The 27,493-nt window shown below is 50.7% G+C and overlaps 4 protein-coding genes across 4 annotated transcripts; 3 read left to right on the top strand and 1 right to left on the bottom strand.

Annotated features, from left to right (window-relative positions):
- Positions 1-28: 28 nt before the first annotated feature.
- UV8b_05295 (uncharacterized protein) lies at positions 29-14,723 on the bottom strand (the record flags this gene model as incomplete). Its single annotated transcript, XM_043142793.1, has 3 exons — positions 29-166; positions 229-13,711; positions 13,771-14,723. The coding sequence occupies 3 exons, from the start codon at positions 14,721-14,723 to the stop codon at positions 29-31; spliced, it is 14,574 nt and encodes a 4,857-aa protein (XP_042999461.1).
- Positions 14,724-18,938: 4,215 nt separating this feature from the next.
- UV8b_05294 (uncharacterized protein) lies at positions 18,939-20,985 on the top strand (the record flags this gene model as incomplete). The annotated part of the gene is made up of 3 exons (XM_043142792.1): positions 18,939-20,182; positions 20,272-20,851; positions 20,911-20,985. 3 exons carry the CDS (start codon positions 18,939-18,941, stop codon positions 20,983-20,985), a joined length of 1,899 nt encoding a protein of 632 aa, XP_042998726.1.
- A 2,815-nt stretch (positions 20,986-23,800) lies between these two features.
- On the top strand, positions 23,801-24,210 carry UV8b_05293 (uncharacterized protein; the record flags this gene model as incomplete). The annotated part of the gene is made up of 3 exons (XM_043142791.1): positions 23,801-23,892; positions 23,969-24,055; positions 24,165-24,210. 3 exons carry the CDS (start codon positions 23,801-23,803, stop codon positions 24,208-24,210), a joined length of 225 nt encoding a protein of 74 aa, XP_042998725.1.
- Positions 24,211-24,460: 250 nt separating this feature from the next.
- UV8b_05292 (uncharacterized protein) lies at positions 24,461-27,484 on the top strand (the record flags this gene model as incomplete). The annotated part of the gene is made up of 4 exons (XM_043142790.1): positions 24,461-24,545; positions 24,915-25,998; positions 26,107-26,646; positions 27,379-27,484. The coding sequence occupies 4 exons, from the start codon at positions 24,461-24,463 to the stop codon at positions 27,482-27,484; spliced, it is 1,815 nt and encodes a 604-aa protein (XP_042998724.1).
- Between the last annotated feature and the right edge of the window lie 9 nt (positions 27,485-27,493).

The following is a 27,493-nucleotide window of genomic DNA, read 5'->3' as shown; positions in this document are numbered from 1 at the left end:
CGTCATGAAAAAAACCGCGGCAAACAGACTACGCCACGTCCTGTAGGTGTTCCAGAATGCTGTCCACCAATAATGGTGCTTCCGCCCGAGACAACATGTCCGTCGATCCAAACACGCCGATATCCAAGCCCGATTCGCTCACGGACATCTCAACATCAAGAGGCACCTGCGTCGGTCAACGTTAGCTCCATCCCGGCACTCGTGCAAACAGGGGAAGGGGAAAAGTACCGGGTACGCGTCTTGGACAGCATTGCCTTGCAGCCATGGCGTCTTCAGGGGCTCAAGACGTATATTCTGATCTAGTGTCCTCTCTTGCTTGGTTGCGCGCATCACGCCAGGCTGTGCTGTCACGTCCGCTCCGTGGCCGCCGTCCGGTAGCGATAGGATGTTGACAAACGTGTGAATCTGCATGCCTGTCCAGGCATGTATCTCCCAGAGGCCGACTTGCGCCCTCCCCTCAGCTTGTATGAGCTTCAGATCCTCGTGGATTGCGCCACCAACGTTGACGACATCATCACCCCTGCTTAGATTGACGCGGAGCGGGACCAAGTTCAGGGTTGGATACGTCGTGTCCAGCTCCTCTTTGCTCGACGTTCTGTTTGCGAGATAAAGGCCAAACACTATGCTGGACTCGACGCCCGCCCCAGTGCCGTCAGGGCAAAGGCTTTTTGCGTAAGCGGCCAGGAGCAGGGACTGCAAGCTTATGCCATTCGTGGACGCCAGCTTTCTCAGCTTGGTGACGCTGACCAGAGCTTTCTCTCGAAGATAGGAGACTCTCGCGGCTGTAGAGCCAAGAGACGGGAATGTGCTGGCGAAGCGGGAGGATGCTGGCCCACAGCCCGCTAGGTAAGCCATCCAGAACGCTTTCCTAGTCTGCATGTTGGCTGGTAGCAATGGTGCGGTGGAAAACTCCTGCCACTTGGCGAATGCGACACTGGACTGGGCTTGGTCAAACAAATCGCCCTTCTGTAGTGCTTCGTCGTAGAGCTGCATTATCCGGGGCAAGCTGAAGCCGTCATACAGTGCGTGGTGGATGCATAAGCGTATAATCCAGGATTTCTCATTCTGAGATTGTTGAGCCAGAAACTGGACTAGAGGCTGATCAAATCGCTCTGAAGAGCGTGGCTCGCCATTGAGCACCACTTGAACCCACGGCAGCGCTCGGCTTCCTGTGCTCACTAGGCGAGCTCTGAGTATCGGCACCATTCGAACCACCTTGCTCCATGCTTTCGAAATCTGGCCGTGTGTATATGTACTCGGCGCTTCGTAGTGAAACTCGGGATAGAATACTGACCCGCCCGAACCGTGCCACACGCTCAACATGTATACCTGCAAGGGAGTTGCGGGCAAAACGGCCATGACGTCCCGAGGCATAACGCCGCACCGATTCAGAACATGCTCTTCGGACACGAAGTGGTCTACTTTCCAGTTTCGCGTTTGTGCATGCGATGCGTTCAGGGGCGTCTCGTCCCAACTTGTGCGCCTAGCCATTTCCGAAATACTATTCGCCTCGGCTAGATCGCGAGGCTTCAGGCGGATATTGCGCCTTCTCAGCAACAGTGAAACCTTGATTGCGCTGATGGAGTCAAGACCAAGATGGTAAAGCGTAGAGGCAGGAAGAATCGACTCAAGTGGTACCGCCGACACCTCGGACAACACTTGGCGAATGTGACTTGACGTTTCGCTCCATTCGTCCATGAGGACCCCTTCGTTTAGATCCGCCCCTACATCCTCTTCATCTTGGAGGACAGTGTCTTTCGTGGGCCAGCTGGGCATTCCGCATATTGACACCCCATCATCAGAGAAGGACAGTACTTCGGACTCGGGGGAGCTCAGAAAGTAATGCAAGACCTGGTCTAGCTTGGACAAGATTTCCTCGGCTTCACTTTGCGAAAAATGATCCTTTTTACAAGCCACTCGCCAGACGAGGTGGTCTTCGCTCAACTCCGCCTCCACGCAAATAGGATACTCGACTGCTGAAGAGCTGCCAATAGATTTCCACGCATCAGGTTCCTGGTTTGTGCGAGACTTCTGCAGGATGAACAATGAGTTGAACAGTCTCTTTCTCTTGCTTCCCAGTCTCATAGATGCCTGCGCATCGCGTAGGGAAACTCTTTGATGGGTCCTAACGTCGGCGAGGTTGGATTCCATATAACTTAAAAACACAGATGCCGAGCCGTGCAGGAGAGACCGGAACGCAACCGTGTTTATTGTCGGAAAGTTGAGCTCGTGTGCCCCTTCAAAGTCCCTCCCAAAGAGCACGACGCCGAAAACGGTGTCAAGTGACTGCACCCAGGATGCCGAAACAGCGGCCCAGCAAGCCAAACACAGAGACTGAAGGCTGACCGAGGCGCGCTTGCAAAACTCTCCAATTTCAGAAACTTGTTGCGCACTAAGAGTTTCCGACCTGTACACTCCTTCAGGCTCCTGCGATCCATCGCGATCCATCGCCTTCTTTTCGAAGATGGTCGGCGACGCATCTGCCAGATATTCTTCCCAAAAGGCGTCGGCCTTCGGGGACATGAACAGCGCAGGCTCGGAGTCGAGAATTTGCCAGTGATTGCGCGGCTTAAAGCTGTCCCGATAAGCTGCTTTTACATCTTGAAACGTCAGTCCCAACGACCAGCCGTCGTATATGGCATGAGCCATGGAAATAATCATGTAGCTCTTGTGCGGTGTTGAAACCAGTGCAACCTGGAAGAGACCGCTTGTTGCTGCCCCCTTGCGAGCAATGTTTGACGCCCTGCTCAAGTAGCACTGCAATTGGGAGATGTCTTCAGCTTGATCTAGCGAAATATAGACTTGCTTTTGCCTGAATACAACTTGGCAATAGGAAATGTCGTATTCGCAACTGTCCACTTCCAGAAAGCCGGTACGCAAGATTGGAGATGCCTCAACTACCGTTTCCCATGCTTCTTTTAGTCTGATTATATCAACGCCCTCATTCAGCTCTAATATGTCTTGATTGAAGTACCATTCGAAATCGGACTCGATCATTCCTGCAATCATAGACTGTTGTAGCGGCGTTGGTGGAAGAACATCCTCCAGCTGACTCAAGTCAACGCTTCGGGCTTCCAAATAAGATTTCAAGCCGCGTTTGATATCTGCCAGAATGGCACTGTTTGTGCTGTTTTGAGGAATGGAAACAGCCGAGGACGCGCCAGTAATAGCAGAGATGGTCTGGAAACGGACGATTTGCGATGCTGATACTTTGATGTCCCTTTTCGCCAACCTAGCCGAGATCTTGATAGAGTCGATGCTGTCTATTCCTAGATCAAGAATCGAAGTATCCGGACCGATGTGCTCAGGCGAAATTCCGGCAAGTATGCAAAGCTCGTCTCTGAGCGCCAACGAAATCGGGGTCCAATCGGACTCTTGCTCCGGTGCGTTCTCAGTACGACTATGAGGCACAGCGGAAAGTTTGCAAGTAGTAGCTACGGCTTGTTCCGGTACGTTTTCTGCTAGCAACGTATCTTGCCTGACTGTCGTCATCATTTGGTGGAAATGATTGATCATTCCTTCCATTGCCTCGCTATTTAGTACGTCTTCGCAGGCCACTAAGCGAACGTGTAACTGTCCATCCCGTGTATCAGTTGCCTCAAAAGCGAGCGGATAATCAATATTTACCTGCTGGCCTTCAACTATGGTCCATGGATTTTCCTCTTCCCCAGACCGTGACTCTAAGCTTCCCACTCGAAAGGCGAAAAGGTTGTCAAATAATGGTTGACTTTTAGAGCACCATCTCTGAATGTCCCTGAGGGGTACGTGTTGAAATGGCAGAATATCAGTGTTGAACTCATGGCAACGCCGAACCAGGCCCTTCCACGTTAAGCCGACAAGACTCTGGTTAAAGAAAGGTATTGTATTGAACAGTGGCCCCATTGTATTTTCGATATGGGGCAAGTCAATTGATCTGCCCGCGACGATGACGCCCACTGTGAGCATCCTGGATATATGAGTTTGCAAAACGATGGTCCAAAGTGAGAGCACAACTGCTTGTAGTGTTACATTCGCTTGGCTTCGTAAATTCTCCAGGGCTTCGATTGGAAGAAAACGACAGCACTCAATGAACCTCGACCTGGCTAAAGAAGGAGCTGCAAATGAAATAGGACAGAACTCCCAACGTCCCAGATGTGAAATCCAAAAATTTTTGCAGAATTCAAAGCTCCTTAAAGGACCGCGATAAAGAGCTTCAACATAGCTCGGCGCAGGAGGAGGATGTTCTGATTCATAGACGCACAAGGCATATTTGTTCATGAGTTCAAAACTGTTGCCATCATAAAGGCCATGGAACATATGAAGTCTAAGCGCTTGTTTCCCCGGTCCCTGGACCTGTATAAATTGAAATGGAGAAACGATATGTGAGGAGTTGCTTGCAATCCAGCTTGACCTCTGATCCTCCAAAGCTGCCTCGATGCCGTCGTCAGCAGCAACAGAGATGAGATGCCAGAAGTTTTGCGTTCCATGTAAAGCAACTTGGAAAAAGCCGTCAGTGGTCCTCAAAAACACCGAGCGCAATATGGGATTATTCAACAAAGTCAACTCCCAAGCTTGCTGGACCCTGGTCATCGACGTTTCGCTTCTGAGTTGTATATCAAACCAATTGAAGTAGGGACGTGTAGAGTTTTCCGAAAGGGCTGCAGATATCATTCCTTCCTGAAGAGGAGAACACGGAGTTATATATTCGACCTTACACGGCTCTACTTGTAGCTCCCGGCAGGCGATGCCGCGATACCTGTATTGCCAAACTTGCAACATCTGTTTGACCTCCTTTGCCACTTGAGAACTGTTCTTACGTGTGCCCTTGCCAGCTAATTCGTGGACTAGATCCGCGACAATTGGAAAACGGAGTATTCGAGCCGGTGTCGCGGCATCAATGCCCTTGTTTTTGAGCAACGTTGAGAGTTGCAGGGCGGAAATGGAGTCAACGCCGAGGTCGAATATACTTGTTGACCTCAAAATCTTGACCCTCGGAATCCTGCAGAATTCCGCCAACACCCCCACAACAGTTTCAAGGGTAGTATGATCAAGATGAGTGTTCCGTGAATGGCTTCTTTGGCCAGTAAATTGCATAAGGCGCTCTTGACCTATGTCATCAAAAAATAGCCTCAATCGCTTGGCTTCCACTTTGTTATTGGACGACAGCGGAATATATGACAGAGGAATGAAATATGTCGGTACCATATAGCCAGGTAGTTTTTCAAGACAAGATTTGCGAGCTTTTTTCGTTATTTCATCGTCATCTCCTGTGATGCGAAGATGTGTGGTAGCTTCATCATGTCTGGTCACGAACGCCACGAGAAAATCCTTTTTTTCATGACTGATAACGAGCGTAGCTGCATTCTGGACTTGAGAATTCCCACTGCGTATGACTTGGTTAATCTCTTCAATCTCTAGGCGTTGACCACGCAGCTTTACCTGGTCATCTGCTCTGCCTAGGAACTCGAAGCAGCCATCATGTAGGATTCTCACTAGGTCTCCTGTGCGGTAAACTCTCTCTTTGAAGTATGAAAGCACGGGAAATTTTTCTTTCGAGAGCTCCGGGCGCTGCAGGTAACCTTTTCCAACCAGTTTTCCGGAGACACAGAGCTCGCCGACACCACCTCTCAGAACCGGAATTTCCGTACCAGTGTGGAAGATGTAGGATCCCACGTTGGGGAATTGCTGCCCAATGTTACTCGGCCTTCCATTGATAGGGACGCGTTTATACATCGTCACACCAATGGTAGCTTCCGTTGGCCCGTAAGCATTATATATTACAGCTTTCGGTCCCCACGCGTCGAGAATGTCTTGGTTCAGCTGTTCGCCTCCAGTGATGAAGACACCTTTGCACAGGTCTGGAAGCTCATCGGGGTGAGTAAGCCGAGCTAGACTTGGCGTCAGGTCTAAATGCGTGATTCGCAACTTGCTGATAGATCCCACGAGATCATCCAGTATCAAGTCCTTCGGTGCGGCTACGACTGTTATGCCGACGGACCAGCTCCAGTATTGTTCTAAGACGGAAACGTCAAAATGAAAAGCAGCAAACTGCAACCACCTCGATTCTCTCTGCCAGTGCCCTTCAAAAAGATGCTGAAACGCCATCATAGCTTGTACTGTATTTTCGTGCGTTATTTCGCAGCCTTTGGGAGTTCCCGTAGTTCCCGACGTGTAAAGACAGTAGCAAGTACTAGTCGACATTATACCGGGTTCATGTATGACACGGGTCACTGGAAGCTCTTTGATTCCTCCAATATCAATGAGTACGGCTGGTACCCCAATATCGGAGGGAGCAGCGGCAGGGTCATCGGTCAAGAGGCAAGCTGCCTTTGAGTCTTCTAGAATGAATTTCTTTCGTGCGTCGGGCAGACTGGGGTCCAGAGCGACAAACGAACATCCCGCCTTCAGAACTCCCAGTATGGAGATGTATGCCTCAGGGCATTTTGGAAAATGCACAGCAACAGTATCTCCAACGCTGACCATGTCTGATAGAAGATGAGCGACTTGGTTTCCGGCCTCATCCAGTTCTCTGTAAGACCAAACGCTTGCAGAATCGCATTGGCTATCGAAGGACTTGACGAACTCTAAAGCTGGGGAATCTGGTTGCGACTCAGCGTTTTTCTCAACTAACTGGTGCACTAACTCAACTTGAGCTATCATCGCTGGCATCCTAGCAGGAGAAATGGAAAATATTCCCTCCTCCGTCGTATAAAGTTCGTGCTCCGTTCCGTCCGGCTGCTTCAAAAAATGCGCCAATATTGCGTCGAATTGCCGGAGCATCAGTTCTGCTTGCTCCGAAGGCAAAACATCAGACCTCGTGGTGATCCTTATGAGTGCATCTCCTTCACGAGATGATTCATACTCCAAAGACACAGCGTATTCAACGCATGGCTCATCTGCAACAAGGTCCCAACCTGGCATAACTGATGGAGAAGATCTTGCATTTTGATACACCAGAATAGTATCAAAAACTGGCGTACTAGGGTATCCAAGCCATTTTTGTATGCTTGAAAGTGCCGCAAATTGATGCTTGTGCAAGGTTGAATTGAACTCGTTCATTCTGTTCATCATGCTTTTGTTCGATTTCGTCGTTTCCACCACGATAGGGACCGTCGTGATACATGGGAATGGAGCAGTAATAGTTTCGTCTGTCGTTCTTCCGGCCAAACAAACTCCAAAAACAACCGAACGCTCCCCCAGGTATGAGGCCAGGAGCCTTGCCCAGGTGGCTTGCAAGACGACTTGTAACGACGTCCCGATCAAAGCTGTTGCCGCATGCACCTCTTCATGTGTCATTGAGAACTGCTTTTGCTTAATGATTACTTTTCCAAGTCCGACACGTAGCGGAGTCATTACTGGAAACTTATTGACCACGGTCCTCTCTGCATAGCTCTGCCAGAATTGCCGCGACTGCGACAGGTCATCTTGTGTTCGTGACACTATCTCTGCCAGCGCTGGCTCGATGTTTCCAAACCTGCAAGGTTTCTTTTGCAAAAATTGATAAAGTCCGTGAATAAGACCATGGAAAGAGATAGCATCATACAACGCATGATGAATCGCAATATGCATCAGTATGGCTTCTCCATCTTGAACCAGGGCTATTCTCCAGGGCGGCATGCTCATGTTTTTTCTCAGTTGCAATCGAGTTTCCTCTTTCCACGATGAGAAATTGAAGACGTTGCTACTTTCACGGCAAAATAACTGCACCGGGGGATTTAAGTCGGTTGCCTCTCGTCTTAACATGGCAAAAGCACTATGCGGATGCGAAGTCGGGACAAATCCGGTACGTAGCATGGGGTGGTGTTGCTGAAGTAACTTCCAGGCGCCAGCAAGCTCTTGAATATTAGTTCTGTCTTCAATTCTGTAAAACAAAAAGTTGAGATAACTCCCTTCAGCTGATTGGAGGAAAGCCGTGAGCATCGCGTTTTGTATGGCGGTACATGGCAGCACGGCTTCTATGTTTACGTTGGAGGGGACACCATCGATGATCTCTGCTGCAATAGCTTTCCGGAATGCGGCAAAGTTCAGCGTGGGGGATTGGCTACCTAGCTTTTTGAGACTCTGTTCAATCCTGGCTGCTAGCCTCTCGCAACTGGGGCACTCCACGACATCGGAAGAAGAAACGGGAAAGCCTTGAGATCGAAGCAGCGACGCAATCTGGACTGCATTGATGCTATCCAGACCCAGTTGAAAGATGGTTGTATGGTGGTGAATAACAGACTCTTCTGTCTTTGAAACACTGGCAATCGATTTACGAACTTTCTTTTCCAGAACGGTCCACTGAGAACCTTTTCCCTCTTGCTCAGTTACGAGACGCTTTGTCTTCATGATTACGAGACTTCGAAAGTTTTCGGCCGAAGAAAGAGTCAAGAATTGACCAGGGACAGAGTCGAAAGGAGATGACAACATTGAGCGCATCACAAGTTTAAAAGTGTCCGAAATAGATGACGCTAGTTCGTCTGTGATGATGTCCATATCGTAGTGCAAGTTCAGGATTATAGAGTTTAACTTGGGACATGGAACAACTTCGCAAAGCAGAGCGACATCCATGCTTCCTGAATCTTCCTCTAGCGTCCAGATGCTTTTATCCATATCTGTCAAAGGCTTCTGTAGAAGGAAAAGCGTATTGAATAACACGCGATTCTGAGTTCCGACAATTTTTTGAACAAGCTTGAGCGGTGAAAATTGATATGGAAACAGTTTCACATTGAGGTTCTGGTACCTTTCGAGAAGGTCAATGCTCTGTGTGCTTTTCGATATATCCATGCGCAAGGGAATTGTGTTGAAGCAAGGTGCGACTAGACGGTCGATTCCGTCAAGCGCAGTTGTTCGACCGCTGACCACATTTCCAAAGGTTATGTCTGGCTTATCGAACATGGATGCAAGCACTGCAGCCCAGGAGGCCTGGCAAACTGATAACAGAGATACTCCCAAGCGCCTCGCTTTTCGTTGGATTTCCTCAAAGGGCATATCGATAGAAGAGGTGTGTGTACACTGATTGAAACTGAGTTTTGAGGATCGAGCAAATTCAGAGAGCCCTTCGAATCCTTCGAATTCCTTCTGCCAAAAAGATTCCACATCAGCTGGAAGAGTCAAAGATTGCTGAAGGAACGGCAGGTAAGACACAGGAGCTGGTAAAACTTGGTGGTGAGCCAAAGATTCCACTTCTCTCCAGATATTTTCCATTGCAATGCCGTCGTACAGGGCATGGTGGCATATAAATGACAAAAAGTTTGACCCTCTATACCGTATCACAGCCAAGGAACATGGCGGTATCATCGAGTCAAGAGGCTCCGGAAGCGAATCAAGGTGCTCTCGGCTTGCCCTCTCGAGAGAAGGCTCAGTTACCTCGAACGTTCTCCATGGTAAACGCCATTTGCGCAGAATAACCTGAGCTATCGGGTGCGCATTATTTCTGGTAGTAACGAAACATGTTCTCAATATTCCATGCCTCCTTGAAACCTCGTTGAAGTAGGACTGCATAGCACTTGGTGAAACCTGGAGTCGTAGGAGAATCTTATTGTAGTAGCTTCCCTGACCCTTCAATAGCATTGCCTCTTGCAACGGCACACACGGCAGAATATCCTCGATATCCGCACTCTTATGCCTCAAATCCTCCTGAACTTCTGTGCCAAACCTTTTCATGCAATCCCGGGTGTTCTGGTATGCTTGACGTGGTGTTTGGTCATCACGTCGGCTCAGAGATTGCGCCAGTTGCATCACGGTTGGATTGCGTAGAATAGTGGATATAGGGACTGGGAACTCCAGGCGGCCCCTCAACAATCTTGAAAGTGGGATTGCAGATATGGAATCGATTCCCAAGCTTGCGAATGGGGTCCACCTTCCAATCTCTGTTTTCGAAATATTGCACGACTCGGCCACGACTTGGGCAATCTGTTGTTCAAGTTTGGTCCACTGGGCATCGTATTCCGTCACAAAGGAGGTTTCAGACGCTCTCTGAAGGTAATCTCCAGGAAGAGCTTCGAACCATTGTATCAAGATGCGTTTGTCCACTTTTCCACTTGGTGTAATAGGCAAGTCCGAAACTGGGATCATGTAAGACGGAATCATGTATGCGGGTAGACGAGATTTCAGCGTCGAAAATAATGTGTGATGTAGATGGGCGTTTATCTCAAGTATCTTTGATGATTGGACCGTGTGTCTTGGCTTGTAAAAAGTAGCTAGTTGATCTGATTGAAGCTCTCCTCCTTTAACAAGGATTGTGATAGCAATTTCTGTTGAGGAATTGTTCGTCAACGTGCTGTTCACCTCGCTGGCCTCGATGAGCTGTCCTCGGAGTTTTATTTGATCATCTGTTCGACCGCTAAACATCAAGGATCCGTCAGGCAGCATTCTACCCATGTCTCCGGATCTGTATATTCTTCCAAAAAATGGATGTACGATGAAGTTCTTAGCAGTCAGTGCTTCATCATTGAGATACCCACGAGCAACTTGGCCGCCACCGAAACAGAGTTCGCCGATCCATCCAATCGGCAAAACATCTAGTGTATTAGGCGCCATGACAAAAACAGACGTACTTGGCAACGCCCATCCTAGATGCTGAGGGTTATCTCCCTGAGACATTTTCCCAATGACACAGATATTGGTTGTCTCGGAGGGGCCATATCCCTGAAATAACAACGATCCCCAGTTATCAAGAACAGGCGAAGTCAAAGGTTCCCCCGCAGTGACAATGCATTCGACTTGTGGTACGTTTTGCGGCTTTATGAGGGAAGCAACAGTTGGCGTCAAGCTAAGATGCGTGATTCTAAGCTCTCGGATAGCGTGTTCAAGGTCCGTGAAAAGAACATCGTTGTCGGCTCCGCATAGACTCATACCAACATTCCAGGCATAATATATTTCGAAAACCGAGACGTCAAACGTGGGCGAACAAGCCTGCAGCAATCGAGGTCGGGCTGCTGTTATTGGATAGACCGTGCTCAGGTGAGCAACATTACTCGCAATACTTCTCTGAGTAACGGCGACGCCTTTCGGAGTTCCGGTTGATCCCGAGGTGAAGATTACGTAGGCAAGGCGATCAGGACTTGAAGGTAAATGGATGCTCGCAGGCTGCATATCTGAAGTCGACATGGAATGTACATTGAGAAGAGTGACCGAATCTGGCAGCAAGATGTCCTCAGTGAGGGCATCGTCAACCAAGCAATGCTTGGCATTTGCTTGCTGCAATATTTCACGTATCCTTTCGGCAGGAGTGGTTGGTAAGATAGGTAAGTAAGCACAGCCCGCCTTTAGGACTCCCAAAGTTGAAGTGTAGAATATCGCAGATTTTGGCATGATGATCGCGATAACATCTCCAACCTCTGCACCAGAACGTTGAAGATGGTGTGCTATCTGATTTGCTTTCTGATTTACTGCCGAATAAGACAATGTTGTGGTTTTGAATCCACTCTTCTCGACAGAGGTCACGAATCTTATCGCTTCCGCATCTGGATTTCGCTTCGCTGAGGCGTCAAAGAGAGACACGAGATCATGAGGCTCATTTTTGATGTCAACTCTTTCTTCAAAAGCCGACAATTTTACCCGAACTTCTTTACCAGCTGCTTCCAAGGTCCCAGTTGAGTTGAGAAGAATTGCCCTGCAAAAGCTTCCAATCTGCTGGGAAACCTCATCCACAAAACCCGATTCAATTGAAGTAGAATGGTATGTGATCTGTAAAGCGAAACCTGTTGGCCGAGGTTCCACTTCTACCAGCAACTTTGTTTCCAGTCTATCGAGATGGCTTACGTGCCTCAACAGACCATGTGTACCTTCGAAATCATATAAAGACTGTTGGTAGACGAACAAAACATCATACAATGACTCGCCAGCCTGAGCCCCGACTAGCTTGCCTATTTCGGATAGTGAAAGGTTGCAATGCTCCATGGCAGCACGATTGCTCCGGTGGATACTTCTCAGAATATCAAGTGTTGTCTTCATGGTTCCAGTGTCTATTCTCAGGGGCACTGATGCAATGCAAGGGCCCATGATTTGCTCTATGCATGGGACTGGCATTGTTCGTCCCGAGACAACTGATCCAAACAAGACATCGGGTTCTCCAGTCACCCCTCGCCATGTCATGGCCAACGCAGCTTGAAATAAAACCGCAATGCTTATCTCATTCATACGTGACAATTCTTCAACAGCTGCCGGTGCTATCTCGACAAAGTCTGTCTTTGTGCAAATTTCATCTGGTCCAGGGCGAGCTAGAAGCTTGGGAAATGGCACTTTACTCCAATTAAGTAGTGCTTTGCTCCAAAACGCCCTCGAGTTGTCCTTTTCTTCTTTTGTAATCAACGTTTGGAAACTGGCGATATCTTTGAACTGAGGACGAGGCGGCAGAGATATGCCTTGAAGTAATTGTGACACATCGGAAAGAAGCATGTCCATGGTCCAGCCATCGTATATGGCATGGTGCGCTTGTATGAAGATGCCTGGCCCTTCATTCTCTCTGGCAGAAATCAATTGGACCTGAAAGGTTGTTAGAAAATCTTCCTTGGTGCTCATTCCCAACCGACGTTGGAGCTCTGGCCGGATTTCGACTTGACCGATTCGTGGTCTCGGAAAAACGACCGAAATATATCTTCCTTCCCACTGTAGAAATCCAGTTCGGAGAATTTCGTTACTTTGTATTACTTCGGAGAAAGCATCAAACAATGTTTCGGTTTTCACAGACGATGCAGCTTTCAGTAAGATTTCGTTGCAGTTGGTTCTTGAATTTTGCTCGGTTTCCGCCAGAATCCAAGACTGCAATTCCGTACACGCCATGACCCTTTCTACCAATCCGCCCACGTGCGTCGACAAAAGTTGCCGTTGAGGCACTGGGCTGCGTGAACCAAGCTCCTTCAAGCGTCTTTCACTATTTTGCGGCGTCGCGCAGACCCGAGACCTCCCTTGCAGATGGTTGCATATCTCACCTACTGTTCTGAGCTTCAAAAGGTCGGCAACTGATGAGTCGTAGCCTTTGTGTCGAAGAGCAGCTACCAACTTGATCGCTGACAGTGAGTCTATACCCACAGTGGCCAGTTTAGTCTGAAGGTTGACGTTCTGTCTCGCTAACTCGGAAATAGTGTCAATCATGTCCATTTCTAGCCGCGTTAAGCCACAAGAAGGTTCTGATGCAACAATTGCAGCTGGTTTCTGTTGCTTAAACTCAGATTCGAGCTTCTTTTTATTCACTTTCCCACTTGGAAGTCGCGGAAATTCGCCCATCAAAACAATATCGTGTGGTATCATGAATCGCGGGAGCCATGATCTGCAAATTCCTTCGATGATGTCTTCTGTTACACCGTGATCCACGGCGCAAAACAGCACTAGATTAGCGCTCACGACAGCAGCGCAAGCACCATGACACCCAGGGGCTCTCAAGGCGGCGTGCTCAATCTCGCCAAGTTCAATGCGTTGACCACGAAGTTTAACCTGGCCATCTGATAGCCGACCAAGACATTCAAATGAGCCATCGGATTTCATGACGGCTTTGTCTCCGGTGCGATATATCCTACCATAGGGTGAATCAATAAAGGCAGCTGTATTTTGTTCGGGGCGGTTTAAATAGCCTCTGGCCAGCTGAAAACCACCGATAGCGAGTTCCCCAGCCTCTCCCCTGGGAAGAAGCTGAAAGTCATGGTGCTCTTTGGAAGAATTTGCCGGTTTAATAACAAAACAGGAAACCGTGTCAAGTGGCAGCCCGATGCTTCCAGGAGACGAATTTGACGGGATGCTCGGTTTCAAAGTGCTAGAAAATAGATTATAGGTAGGGTATCCAGATGGACGGGCTTTGGTCATTTCTCTTACCAGTGTATCGTTGCTTCTGTGGGACCGTACATGGCCCAAAGCAAGCTCTCCTGCTCTTCATTGCCACCAAACTCTTGTATGACGGGCATTTTCAGCATTTCGCCAATTGTTAACAAGAGCCTCAGGCTTGGGACATTTTGGCGTTTCTTGAGAAGGCCGCCTGCCACGGTTGGAGTAAGTTCGCAGGCGTCAACGTTCATTCGACGCATGCTAGCTGGCAAATCATTAAGCATCTCCTCCCTCCTCACGCACACGAGGGTTCTTCCCCTGAAAAAGGGGAAAAAGATCTCGAACACTGAAACATCAAATGTCGGGGCGGCAAACTGCAAAAATCTTGTGAATTGGGGGAGATGACGATCATGGGCGAGAAGTGCTTGTGTTGCTGCTCTGTGACTAAGACCAACACCTTTAGGCGTCCCCGTGGATCCTGATGTATACATGACATAAGCCAATCGATCGGGACAGGTTGCGCGATTTGAGATGTTCTCGTATTCTGATAAAGATCCCAATGCATCAACTTGGATCACGGCCACGTCACATTCAGATGGTATCGACTCGGCAAGCTGCCGCGTGACCAAGACGACCTTTGCTGATACGTCATTAAGAATGAACATTACTCTCTCAGGGGGAGTCTCAATGTTCAAGGGACAGAATGCACCGCCCGCTTTGAGCACCGCCAACAACGAGATGTAAAGTTGAGGGCACTGTGGCATCATAACAGGAACAATCATGTCCGCGTGACTGTCAAGCTCCCGGTGAAGGAAGCTGATGAGTTTTGACAGCTGTTGGGACGCATCGTGGAGTTGTTTGTAAGAGTATGAAGAGCAAACATCTTCACACAAATAATCTATTGCGATGCCATCGTTTGAAGATGCGACAAGTTGATGCAGCAATTGAGGGCCGGGAAGACGACGAGGATTCGGGTTAGAGACCGACAGCACTTCATGGTCCATTATGATGGCCAGATTTCAAGAATGAGGATGGGTGTAGAGATATTGTCGCAAGAGATTTGAGTACGTCATGGAGTCGTGGAACCTTGGCCGTTTCGCGGAATACTGACCATCTGCAAATGATACATGCAGAATCTTGGTCAAAGACGAGGTGCGCAACTGAACAACCACGACAAATCAGCCCTCGCGCAATGGCCAAAAATTCGACGGGTTTTCTAATATGCTTTTGAGGAAAGGTTAGGGAAGGATAATTGATGGAAGCAGCTTGATAGAAAGGCATCCACGTCCAGTGTCGACCCTGGTAGAGCGGGTAACAGACCCAAATACCTCGCCAACACAACCAATAAGCAACGTGATGATTTGCCAAGCAAAGGCAATATGGCTCACAAGAAATGGGCCGAAAGGTTGCAGTGGTGAAGTCAGTATTTGCGCGAACGTGGGCTTTAGCCTGTAAGAAGAAGGCAATTAATCAGCGACGTCACGACTTGCCATGTATTGCGACAGTCGGCCTGATGCTCTCGTTCGAGGAATGCAGAGCCGGGGAGGGACAAAACCGCGGAGAGAAGGGAGAGCTGAACGGAAACGGAAAATTGGCCAGTGTGAAGGCTGGTCCCTCATCCAAGTCCCCGTGATGCTGCGCTGTGCCTTTGCGGGCAGGAACAACGGACGTCCAGTTGGGGAAAGAGGAAGGTGGGAGCTGGGAGGAGCAAAAGTGGAAATGGCTCCTTCCCGTTGACGCTTGCCGCGCTAATCTTGATTTTCTGCTGAATGAAGCGTCGCTTCCGTCGCTTCGAGCGACTGGATTCTTTGGTGATTTGGATACTCTATTGGCCACAACCAGTCGTTAAGACTTTCTCTGCTTCACACTTTACATGGCTGCTCAGTAAGTTGTGCTGCATGCCGAACATCGAATGCGGATGCTGCAGTACGACAGGCCGCCGATCTGGCCCCGCGCCCGCCCGCTCGGCTACTTCAAATGGGTTGGTGACACATCGCAGCACAAGTCCATGAACGAGCCGAAACAAGGCAGTGAATTCCAGTGAATTTCAGTTGCTCTCGCGCATCGTAAGTGTTGGCATAGAGTCTGTAACGAATGAATCTTCACTTGTCCCAATGTGCCTCTGCTTTGACATCTTGCGAAACCTTCTCCAGCGCATCGCCTGCTAACCTCGAGCTGTGTTAAAGAAGGTAGGTACTACATAGCAGCACAGCACTATTGGGTAAAGGAACCACCCGGGTGGGCAATCAGCCGGAAATGCCTCGCTCTTTGGGGCGACTGGTCACTGAATCACCCCACAGTTTCCGCATTTTTTCCAGCTGCACCGCAGCTTGTCCGTCGATAGACGATAGAGTCGATACACGGATGGCCTCGGATGATACTCGGTCGTCGTTGTACCAAATTGCGCCTCTTGAGTGCGGAGTGAGTACCCCGTACTGATTCCTGAGTCAGTCCCGAGTTCTGACGATTTAAGCGTCGCACCGCCCCATGAACAAAGTCCAGTATCCACTATTGACATGCTATGTACGCAGATCTCCACCTCAACTTGTCAGCTGATGAAAGCTATGCACATGCCACGCACCTCACCTCGGTTGGTCCATTTCAGGAACTCGGGAACATAGGCAGCGTCCCTAACCCTATGATGCTTGATTGGATTGATGATTGATTGAAGTAATACCAAATCTCCAGTGTCTCCAGGCCCAGAGTGCCCTTGGCGACACCCCAGAATCCTAACGCAATGCACTGATCAGCCCCGAAACTAGCTGTGGAACAGCTTGTTTACAAAACCCAGCGCGAGCATAAAATCTCGGACTCCTGAAGGAAGCAAGGCAGTGAGTGAATCGTCAGTCCCATAATGCAGCGACTAAAGATGGGGACATCGAACTGTCCTCCGTACGGCTTAGGACATGACTGTTCCAAATCCCCGAGAACGCCCGGGATACCGACGGGAACCCAGAGGAACTTCTTTTGCCCCTTGTTCTAAATTACCAGCTGTGCTAGCGATTTGCAGGTCGAAACTACTGGTCGAGTTTTCACTGGAACAATGCCGCCGGCCCCTTTTGGCTCATGGGAGGTCTTCGATCTTATCAGATCCGTTTTTTTATCTGATCATCAGATAATTCCCTCAACTCCACTTGCCAAGACTTGACCTGTCAAGGTACCCAGCTAGTGTAGCCCCTCGCATATGAAAAAGCAAACATGACCCGACACCGACAGCTTCTCCCACTATGTCCTGTCTAAGAAAAAAATTCTTTCCAACTCTCCCTCCGCATACGGAGTGTCAGATTCTCCCATCAGTCCGACACTAGTTGTTTCCTAATATCCGTTTCACTTCCTAATGCAATCGACATTTCGGCTCCCGTTTCACGAGCACATTGAAAATGTGCATTCAAAGTCGTACGGAGCAGACTCAGTGCGTCATCAGCCATGGCTATAAGTGGCGTCGTAAGCCCCGTCGCATGACGACGCAGTGAAGGGGGTTTCTCAGGCTTCGCATTCCTATTACCGAATCATATTCATCGTATCAGATCAACATGATTCACCCGTGCTGGTCCCAAGAAACCGCGACCGAGTAGTTGCCTTGCGCTATAATAACTCTGGAGTTGGTTGACCAACAAAAGTTCCAGCTTTGAAACATTGCGACGGGGAATTGCTGCGCACCCTTAGCTTGTGAAGGCCTTTCTAAACAAGCCAAGAAGTGGCAAACCGACCGGTTCGTTCGTTCCAGGATTAAAATCGAGGGGTACATAACTTGAGTTACTTGACCGGAGGCACAAGCAAAGACGACGATGACGATACTCGTGTAAGCCTTGGCAAGGCCGTGGACCCCTGGCTTTCCAACGACTGGGCTTGCACAGTAATCTCGAAATCCTTAGCAGAATTCTTCCCAGTATTGCCGCGTATCGCTGCACAAGGTCTCTATCTCTCTCTTTCTCTCTCTCTATTTTTTTTCCCCCTTCGGCTTTACAGTATCCGTGGTGCAAGCACCTGGAGCTCCTTGCTCCTCACCCGAAACCCGGAAAATGGGGCGAGAGAAACAGAAACCGCAGCGTCGCTTGCGATACGTCACGTCAGATGCATCAGAATGTTGGCATGCGTTGGCATATTCTCTTTCATGATACTTGCCGCCATTGATTCCGCGCAAATGACGACGTCTCATCAGTCTCGCCGCCTTTTCTTGTTTTCGTTTCTTCTACCGAGAGCCCGCCATGCCCGGAAAGGTTAGGAAGCCCACCTGTGCGCATGGAACAAGGACCCTTGTATGCTCCGCCGCCACGCTCCATGTCCCTTCCCTGCATTTTTGCCAGCTTGTCATCGGCTGAGCCATTCTGGTGGTGGTGGTGGTTTTTTTTTTTTTTTTTTTTTTTTTTTTTTTTCTTCCCTTCTCCCCTCCCTCCTTCTACCCGGGGACGTTGTTATTAGTATCAAATTCTTTTCCCATGTCATGAGAACAGGGAGGGGCAAGTGGCTCTCGCCAAGTACCCGTAGAGGCGACCAAAGCAGAGGGAACGAAAGCCATTGGCGGTGTCGACCGAAAACTCTAGGGCTTTTCGGGCTTAATAAGATTCGAATAAGATTCGAGTGAGTCGATGGGTCGCTGGTCGCTGGTCGCTGGATGCAAAAGTGACATTGCGCAACGCGGAGTCGAAGCGTGCGGTCCCTTATTATTATCAAGGTTCCCGTCCCTCTCACCTCCTCACTCCGCTTGCGTTTTGCCATCGACCCCAAAAAGTCTGTCTGGCACTGTGGATTTTGTTCCCAGTCGTGAATACGTACGTGGTGCTCACTGCTGGCTTTGCCGGGGTACTCATTCCAACTTTCCTGGACAGCGTAGGTACAAGGGGCTTGCTTGAAGAAAGCCTCGAAGTCTCCTCTCTATCTCTTCTTCTTCTCTCATCCCCACCCCCCGTCATTTATTTTTTGCGGACTTGCATCTTATAGATCCAATCAGCCAGTCGGTTTGAGAAAGTCAGGCACCGGCTTGCTACGATTCGCTGCTATAAACTTTCCTCGCGGTGCCAGACCGTCGGACTTGCGCACGACTCAAATACGTCATTGTAGAAAACGCCCAGAAGAAGAGAGAAAAAGAAGAGGAAAAGGAAAAGGAGGAAAACCCAGGCCTCTAAAAAAAAAAAAAAAAGAGAGAAGAAGAAGAAAAGCGCACACCGGGACTTGGGCGACCTTGTCAAGAAACGATACCAGTTAATCCCTCGCCGGCCATGTCACCACATAGCGAGGAAGTTGCATGTGTTGTTGTCTCGAGCGGCAATGGGGCTACCGAGACGGTGAGCCGTGGCGGCAGCAGCAGCAGCAGCAGCAGCAACAGCAGCAGCAACAGCAGCAGCAACAGCGCTAGGCCACCAGCAGACGCAGCAGACGCAGCAGTTGACGGCTTCACCTCCGACAGCTCCATCACCTCCCGCTCCAACCCCGCCACCACCACCTGCATCCGCAACGGCCATCACAACGGCCATCACAACGGCCATCACAACGGCCATCACCACGGCCATCACCTCAGCGGCCATCACCACAACGGCACAGACCTAGGTACACTTGAATCGTCCAACGTCGCCGGTGCCAATGGCAACGGTCCTGCCGCTCACCATGCCAGCGGACCCGCAGTCCAGAAACCAGTTGCCGGCAGCAACGGCCACAAGTCTCGAAATGGCGCCATCCAGAGCTCCCAGTATCTCGTGCCTGCCCCTCTCGACTCCGAATTTGACCTCATATGCGTGGGTTTCGGCCCGGCCAGCCTGTCCGTCGCCGTAGCTCTGCACGATGCCCTGGCAGATGGGCGAAGGCTTGTGCCCGATGGGTCTTCCCCCAGGGTCCTCTTCCTCGAGAAGCAGAATCAGTTTGCCTGGCATTCCGGCATGTTGCTGCCCGGTGCCAAGATGCAAATCTCCTTCATCAAAGACTTGGCCACCCTGAGAGACCCGAGGTCCGAGTTCACCTTTTTGAACTATCTGCATCGCCAAGGTCGCCTGGTTGACTTTACAAACTTGGGCACCTTTCTACCCGCTCGTGTCGAGTACGAGGATTATCTTCGCTGGTGCTCTTCTTTCTTCTCACGCCTTGTCCGCTACGGGGAGCAAGCAATCTCTGTGTCTCCGGATGATCCCTCCAAGGGTCAGGTTCGCTCCTTCACTGTTCGATCGGAGGAGGTTGGTTCGGGACAGACGCACACTTATCGAGCACGTCATATTCTCATGGCTACTGGCGGGCAGCCATATCTGCCCCAGACCTTTCCTCTCAAGCATCCCCGCGTCATCCACTCGTCTCAATACGTAAATGTAATCCATAAGATCCTCCCCAAAACCACCGCTGCTTGCCGTGTTGTCGTGGTCGGTGCTGGCCAAAGCGCAGCCGAGATCTTCAACAACGTCTCGAGCCGCTATCCCAACTCCAAGACGTACTTGGTAATGAGACAAGAGTTTCTGCGTCCTAGCGACGACTCACCGTTGTAAGTGTCGGGCGAAAAGCGATTGCTGCGCGTGCCGCGCGCCGGTTTCGCCACGTTCCGCAAAGGCACGAGGAGGCTAATATGAACAGCGTCAACTCCGTCTTCAACCCCGAGTACATTGACAGCCTTTTCCCCAAGTCGGCCAAGTATCGCAACAACCTTCTTATCGAAGCCCGGGCAACCAACTACGGCGTGGTTCGGCTGGAGCTCATCGAGGCCCTGTACGAGCGCATGTACGAGCAGCGACGGGAACTGGGAGTTGATGACAAAACTTGGCCGCACCGGATCATGGGTGGCAAACAAATCACCAGCTTGGAAACTCACGCAGACGGCCTGAAACTAAAGATTCGGAGCGTTCAGGATAGCACACCTGACGGCCTTGTCGAAGCTTTGGACGACGAAGTGGTCGAGGCAGACCTCGTCATTGCTGCCACCGGGTACCAGCGCGATGCGCACGTCGACATGTTGAAGGATACATGGAACCTGCTCCCCAGAACCACTTCGGGAGGGTTCGAGTTCGGCAAAGGCATATCCGGATGGAACGTAGACACGGAACAAGGCCAACGGAAAATTGCCGTCGGCCGTGACTACAAGATCAAGTTTGCGCCGGGAGCCGTAGCTGACAACGCTGGTATTTGGCTCCAAGGCTGCTGCGAGGGTACACACGGTGTAAGTGGTGCGCAAAACTTGGATGGTATGATAGCGAGACGACTAAATTCTTGGAACAGCTGAGTGACACCCTCTTGTCCGTGCTGGCCACGCGGTCTGGAGAGATTGTGGACAACATCTTTGGCGACCATTGAGAGGCTTTTTGCTCAATCTACCTGACTAAAATGTCGATATCCGTGATAAAAAAGGATGGGAAATGACTCTACTCTCCGCGTGACGCTGCAGGGATACATGGGGCGAGAGCGTGCGTTCATTTTGACTTGACGACGGCGTACTTTTTGATTGCTCTGCTTCTTCTCGTTCTTGTCGTTCTTGTTCTTTTTTTTTTTTTTCCCGTCGGAGAATTTGCTGTATATAATGGTTGTTTTGCCGGTATAGACACGCGAATACTGTCATGATGATGGAGAGATTATGGGTCTTTTTATTTTATTATATATTTTTTTATTTTATTTTATTGCATGCTGCACTCGCGCTCCTTTGGACGCCCAAGTTCCGAAATAGAATACGCGCACATTGTAAGGTCTAGGGGATTGATGATGCGATGGCATTGCAGCCGCGTGGCAGGCCTTGTTCTCTCTAAGTGTGCGGAATTTCCCGCTCCATAGTCTGTTCTATAGAAGTGCCAAGGGGGTTCCTTTGTAGTCGGTCTATCGAGGAGTTCGTAGAGCTTGTAGATACAAGGTTAGCTATCTCCTATATACAGACGTTGAACGACATGGGTCTATGCTTCTTTTCCTTGGCCTTGACAGCAAACGGCTCCTTATGCCGAGTTTCCTCATTCTCGACCACACACAACCCCTCCTTTCATCTTTATCAAGACGGGCTCGCAGGAGCAGCAAGACGGGATGAGGTGTACTGCCTGTTGCTTCCACTAATCATGCGAATGCTCAGCGGTGGTCGTCTGCACTGTGGACGATGCTTTTGCTGCGAGGGGGAACCGCGCGCAACTTGCCCAGGAACCTGTGCGTGGTGAGGTGGTGCTGGCGAAAGGCGGCTCGACTCTGGGCACGGAACTACTGTCTGCTCCGCGCTGGTGATTGTGTCCACCGATCATGACGCATTCGTCTTGTTTTTTCTTGGCCCCTTACCCTTGCCCTTGCTCCAGGCAGCCAGGGAAGGGGGGCGTGGTGGGGTTTGTCAGACGCACGAGTCAGTTAGTTCACGCACGACATGGCAGTCATTCCCCTCCCGCAGCTGCAATGTTGTTGCTTGTCAGGCGATGGACGTTGCACGACGTGCGTGGTTTTTTGCGCGGACAAAGTTGCGCTGCGGAGACGTCGTCAACATGGATAAGCGTGACAAAGGGACCGCTAAGCCTAAAGGAGGGGGGGCCCACCTCGAAGGGCCACTTCGAAGGGCCACTCCCCAGGGCCACTTTCCACAGCGCCTTACTGCGGAGTCTGTACGGAGTTACTCCGTACTCGGTACTCCGTACGTTTTGGCGATTTTTTTTTTTTTTCCTTCCGTGAACGGCTGCCCCCTTGTCCTCAGTGGCACTAGCGGGACTTGAACAGGGATTTCTTGTATTCTCTTTCTCGCTGTCTCCTTTTTTGATTGATTGACAGAGAGAGAAAGAAAAAGAGATGCGTTCGACGCCGAGGTTGACGACGTCAGGGGCGCTGGTAATGCCGGCGAGTCTGCCCGCACAGGATTCAATTGGACCCTCCAGACCCTCAGACCCTCGCGCCATTCACAGGATTGCAACTACAATGAGTGTGGTTGACTTTGCCAAACCGGGGTATATTTCTGGAAACATCAATGGTACTTCCGGTCCACTCCAGTACGGGAGGGAGCCTGGGGGAATTTGGACTCACTGCTGACGGGTGATATGAACCAGACTGTCTGTTGAATAACTCTAGGAGGTAGCGCGAGGTGGGAGGGGACTGGAAGTAGGGACTGGAAGTAGGTAGGTGCCTGGTGGGAGGTATCGGCTACATTAGGTCAACGTACATTCAAGTGCTGGGTACCTCTACTCCGTTAGGCACCTGTTCGTGGGTTGGGTCAACTGGTGGCTGGCTCTTCACGGTCCCCAAGCTCAGGAGAACCATCGCACCAGACGTATTATTCTCCAGAGGGAGGGCACGGCATTCCTCGTGCCTGCCCTGTACTGGCCTGCCCGGTTTGAGCAGCTCCTCGGTGCCCTCTCCGTCTACCAGACCACATGAGATCCTTTACTCACCTGAATCTTGACTTGACTGCCAGCCTGGGTTCTCAGCAGCTCCTTCGCAATCGCATGCTTCACCTTGCATGGGGCTCACGGACAGTCGCCGAGGCCGTGTCGAGGCTTCGTTGACCTTTGAGCAACCAGCAAGTTCAACATTCGTTTTCAAAACGTCCTCCACTCTGGCTGGCTGTCATGGCCCTCCTCCCTCCACCACACGGCGAGACTCCACCCTAGTCGGTCGACTCTGAACGTGATGGGGCCGATACCCATGAAGTCGACGATCCTTTATACGGCTATTCTCCAACCAGAAATGGCTCCGACACCCTTCTCATCCAGATGCGGACTTTGTTTCACCCGCTAGGGCATCGTATTCTTTCTCCATGGCAGGCTGCTCGTGGGCACCACCTGCAATTCACACTTGCCACCTAGACTTTGGACAATGGTTAGAACGGATCAACGTCCTCAAAAGGTCCAGCTAGTAGGATCAGCTCTAGTACCCCTCCATTAGGAGAAAGCGTGAGGTTCTTTCATCTTCTTCCCCTTTTTTTTTATTATAGAAGAAAAAAGATAAAATGTAGAAGAAAGACGAAAGATGTAGTCGTCCATCTTGTCTCCCTGCTCTTGCAACATCAACTGCCATCAGCCAACAACTCCAAGCTTACATGTCAAATGCATTCTAGGCCAGTGTCGACGTGAAATGTCCGCGTTGCGTAGCGTCTGCATTTCTCACCACTATCGGACCGTGCCTATGACGCTCGAGCTCTGCTAGTCTAGCAGAAACCTTGATGTTTGCGCAGCCCTACCACGCTTACTCGTCACACCTCCGGCTTTTTCCAAGCCAGCCAAGCCAGGCACTCATCGCATTGCAATTACCAACGTAGGGCGATCAGCCTTCTTCTCATTTCTCTATACTGTCGTCAAGGCTGACGCTGTTCCTTTGCTTTTTATTCCAGTGAGGCTCGGTGCTCCTCCACTGGTGGAGGGTTAGAATGCCAAACTGTGACGTCTTGTCCATCCTCGGCTCCTTTCCATGAAAATAGGTTCGCCACCCCCATTCTTCCGACCAATTCGTTGCTTGCCCAATTGCTTACCTCTTTTTGGCCTGTTCTCCTCTCCCCTTATTCTCATTCAATCTTATCCCTTCTTCAGGACTCTCTCTTTCCACAAGGATAGGTTGAGGAAAACTGATATCTGAACCTCCCCTCTCGCCACTCAAAACATTGTCTGTTCTTTCAGCCTTGCCACCCCACCATCTCCCTTCTTACGCGTCCAAATACCTTTCTATTCACCCTTGCCTCAGATTGTTTCTTGGCTGTCAAGACCATGGAGATGCTTGCAAAAGCTTTCCCTTGTCTTGCATAAAATTATCCAGGCCCGTCACGGAAGCAAAGGCATCAACTTTCCGTGACATCTAGCTTGCCCCCTTAGCAAGATGCACCTTGGCCATGCTGCCCATCGGCCTCAACGGCTTCCCGTTAATCCTCGGCGTCACAGGGTATCCCCAGAGCATCGGAAACGAGTGGCAACAGCGTAAGTTCCCCACGAACTCCTTTGATTGTTTGTTAGTTCGCATGTTTCTTTATACATGTCCCCTTCTCTGCCGCCTCGGTTTTTGCGGTCATTCCATGATTTCCAGGACCAACGGCTCTCGAGTTTCGGCATTGACAGGTGGGAAGGAAACGATGGCGATAAACCTGCAACAAGCGCTCGGACGGTAGAGCCCATCCACAAGCCCAGATAGCAGCAGGGGACCAGTAGCTAACCAGAGTCTCTCCCTTGGGACAAATCTTTCCTCTCCTTTTAGATGTAATAGTTGCAATGTACGGAGAATCAAATGTTCCGGTGAACGTCCCTGTAGTCAGTGCACCTCGACGTCTCGCGATTGCATCTATCCACCAGTCGTCGAAAAAGTCTGTGTTCCTCGGGCTGAATTTGATAATCTAAGAAAGAAGATTGAGGTTTACGAAAAGGCCCTTCAAGATGCTGTTACGGACCCAACAAGACGACAAGAGCTTCTCCACGACGCCGTGAGCCCGGTGTCATATTCGTCTTCCAGTTCGTTCGCTCCCTCCGGAACGGGAGCACCAAGCACGTCTCATGGCCAACCCTCCGGAGACCAACCCTCCGGAGACAGCTTTATCAAGGCGGAAACCACAGATGACGGCCAAACCTTGAGCCCTGGGCGCCTCCTCCAGGACTCTGAAGGCATGGGGAAATATATGGGGGAGACGGCCGGAGCTACGTTTATGGACCATCTCAAAGAATTCATACGCGCGGCTCTGCCCATCTCGCCCCAAGATCGAACCTCAACTGTCAACCAGAGCAATTTCCTCTCCACCCTGGGCAACTACACGGTTGACGACCAGCGCCCCCTAAATCAAGCCGTGAACCCCCTGTGGCTTCCACCCGACAGCACCGTCGTCGCCGTCTTGTCCGAGCTAAGGCATTTCATCCAAGACGGAGGTGGTCATTGGCCAAGTGGTGGCATGTACTGGTGGGGAGACTTGAGCTCGGTTCCTGCTCGCGCGCCGGCGATGGCTTCGTCAGATATGGACTTGGGAGCTTACCGCCATTTGGCTTTTTATCATGCGGCCCTGGCCGTGGCATGCCAATCAACAAGCACACAGCCTCCGCCCAGTTCAGGTGCGCGCCCGTCTCCGAGCGAGCCCTACTATGCTCGTGCCGCCATGCTCTTGCGCAATCCGCTGGAAATCAAGCGTCGCACAATCGGCGACGTTGCGTCTCTCGCCCTGATGAGCTTCTATCTCGTGGAAACCAACCAGCCAGATGCAGCCTACATGTACGTTGCCGCTGCCATGCACATCGGCGTCATGCTCGGCGCACATCGCGGATGGGTCGATGAACGAGGCAAGCGGCTTTTCTGGTCGGTGTATTGCTTGGACCGTTGGCTGAGTTGCCTTACCGGACGACCTGCCACTATTGCGGACGAGGCCATCCAATTGCCATTGCCAGACGATGATGCGTAAGTTTTTTTTTTTTTTTGGAGGAAAAAAAAGAAAAAAAAAAAAAAGAAAACTTGCCCCGGGCCATCTTCTATTCTTGCCTCCGGAAACACTGACATTGAATTCAGGTCGATGCCTCCCGCAGCAGGATTAAGGGCTCATGTTGAACTGTCCCGCATCTCAGGCCATGTAGTTGGCAACACTTACCACGGAGGCGGAACGGAGGCTGGAGTTGGACAACCCGGTGGCGCGATTCGTATGTTGGAGCAGTGGCAATCTACGCTCCCGCCGTCGCTTCAACTGACCAACGGCTTGAGCAACGACCCCGCGGCTTGCTTGTTGCATATGAGGTATAACCAACTGCTAGTCGTGGCTATTCGACCGTTGGTTCTGTCGGCGGTAAAACGGGCCGTCGTAGGTCGCTTGATGGCCCAAAGCCCCATGACGAGTAGCGCTTCCCAGACTGGGCATCTGAAACGGTGCATCGCGGCTGCGGTCCACAACATGGCTCTGGCTCGCCACTTGTCCTCCTTGAACGGCCGTCGCAAGACTCTTCATGCCGGGCTTCACTTTATTTTTCACGCGGCCGTCTGTCTGATTCTGCGGCCATTGGTGCTCAAGATGGAGGCTTTCCCCCAAGACGAATTATCCGCCACAGAAGACGTCGGGTATGCCATCGAAAAGATGCTCGACGCAAGGGCAACACGGACGGCCGGGCCTGTGCAGACACTCTGCAAGAGCTCCGATGCCTGGTGGGCAAGCTCCTGGCCGCCCCGATGGAGAGGGATCAAATGCTCGGCATGGCTTCCTCATCAGCTCCGCCTGCGACGCCGGACCTAGTCGGACCACAGGATATTGCTCAACCTTCGGTGCCCACTGGCATTGATACCGTGTTATATGACGAGCTGGCATCATGGATGGGCGATGACTGGCCGGTCTACAACAACTGTCTCGACAAATGAAGACGACATTCACGCTCACACCCATTCCACAAGTCCACAAGTCCACATACACACCTACACAGAGACGTTTCTTGGCGCCCAACAAAACAAAGATGGCTGAATTTCCGTAGGCGTTGCTCGCCGCAGAGTAGAGTAGAGACCATAGTAGCGAATGATATCAGAGCCCCTTTGCCCAATGCATTGGATCCGAGGGGCGTGTTTCGTAAAACCTGCTTACATGCATCCGCTGTTGAGGCAAGGCACCGCTGTCTACTCCGTACATAATAAACAGATTTTTGCATTCTCCCAATGTCGCGAGGAAAAGACCGGGTCCAGAACCATCCATCTTGTACGGAGAACTTACTGTGCAACCACCACAAATGATGACGCAAACAAGACGCACGCGTCATCCAATCATGCCCGCCCTCGCGCTTCGGTTGATAGGACGTTTTCCGGTAGAAACTTGAAAGCAACCAAGCTCACCAAGCTCACCAAGCTCACCAAGCTCACCAAGCTCACCAAGCTCACCAAGCCCATCCGTCTGCTTGGCCCGAAGAGCGAATAAAGCGCCTCG

This window comes from Ustilaginoidea virens, chromosome 4 (genome assembly GCF_000687475.1).
Source record: "Ustilaginoidea virens chromosome 4, complete sequence".
In the NCBI taxonomy this organism is placed as follows: Eukaryota; Fungi; Ascomycota; class Sordariomycetes; order Hypocreales; family Clavicipitaceae; genus Ustilaginoidea; species Ustilaginoidea virens.
The sequence above is the reverse complement of the archived record's forward strand: the minus strand, read 5'-3'. Positions and strand labels throughout refer to the sequence as shown.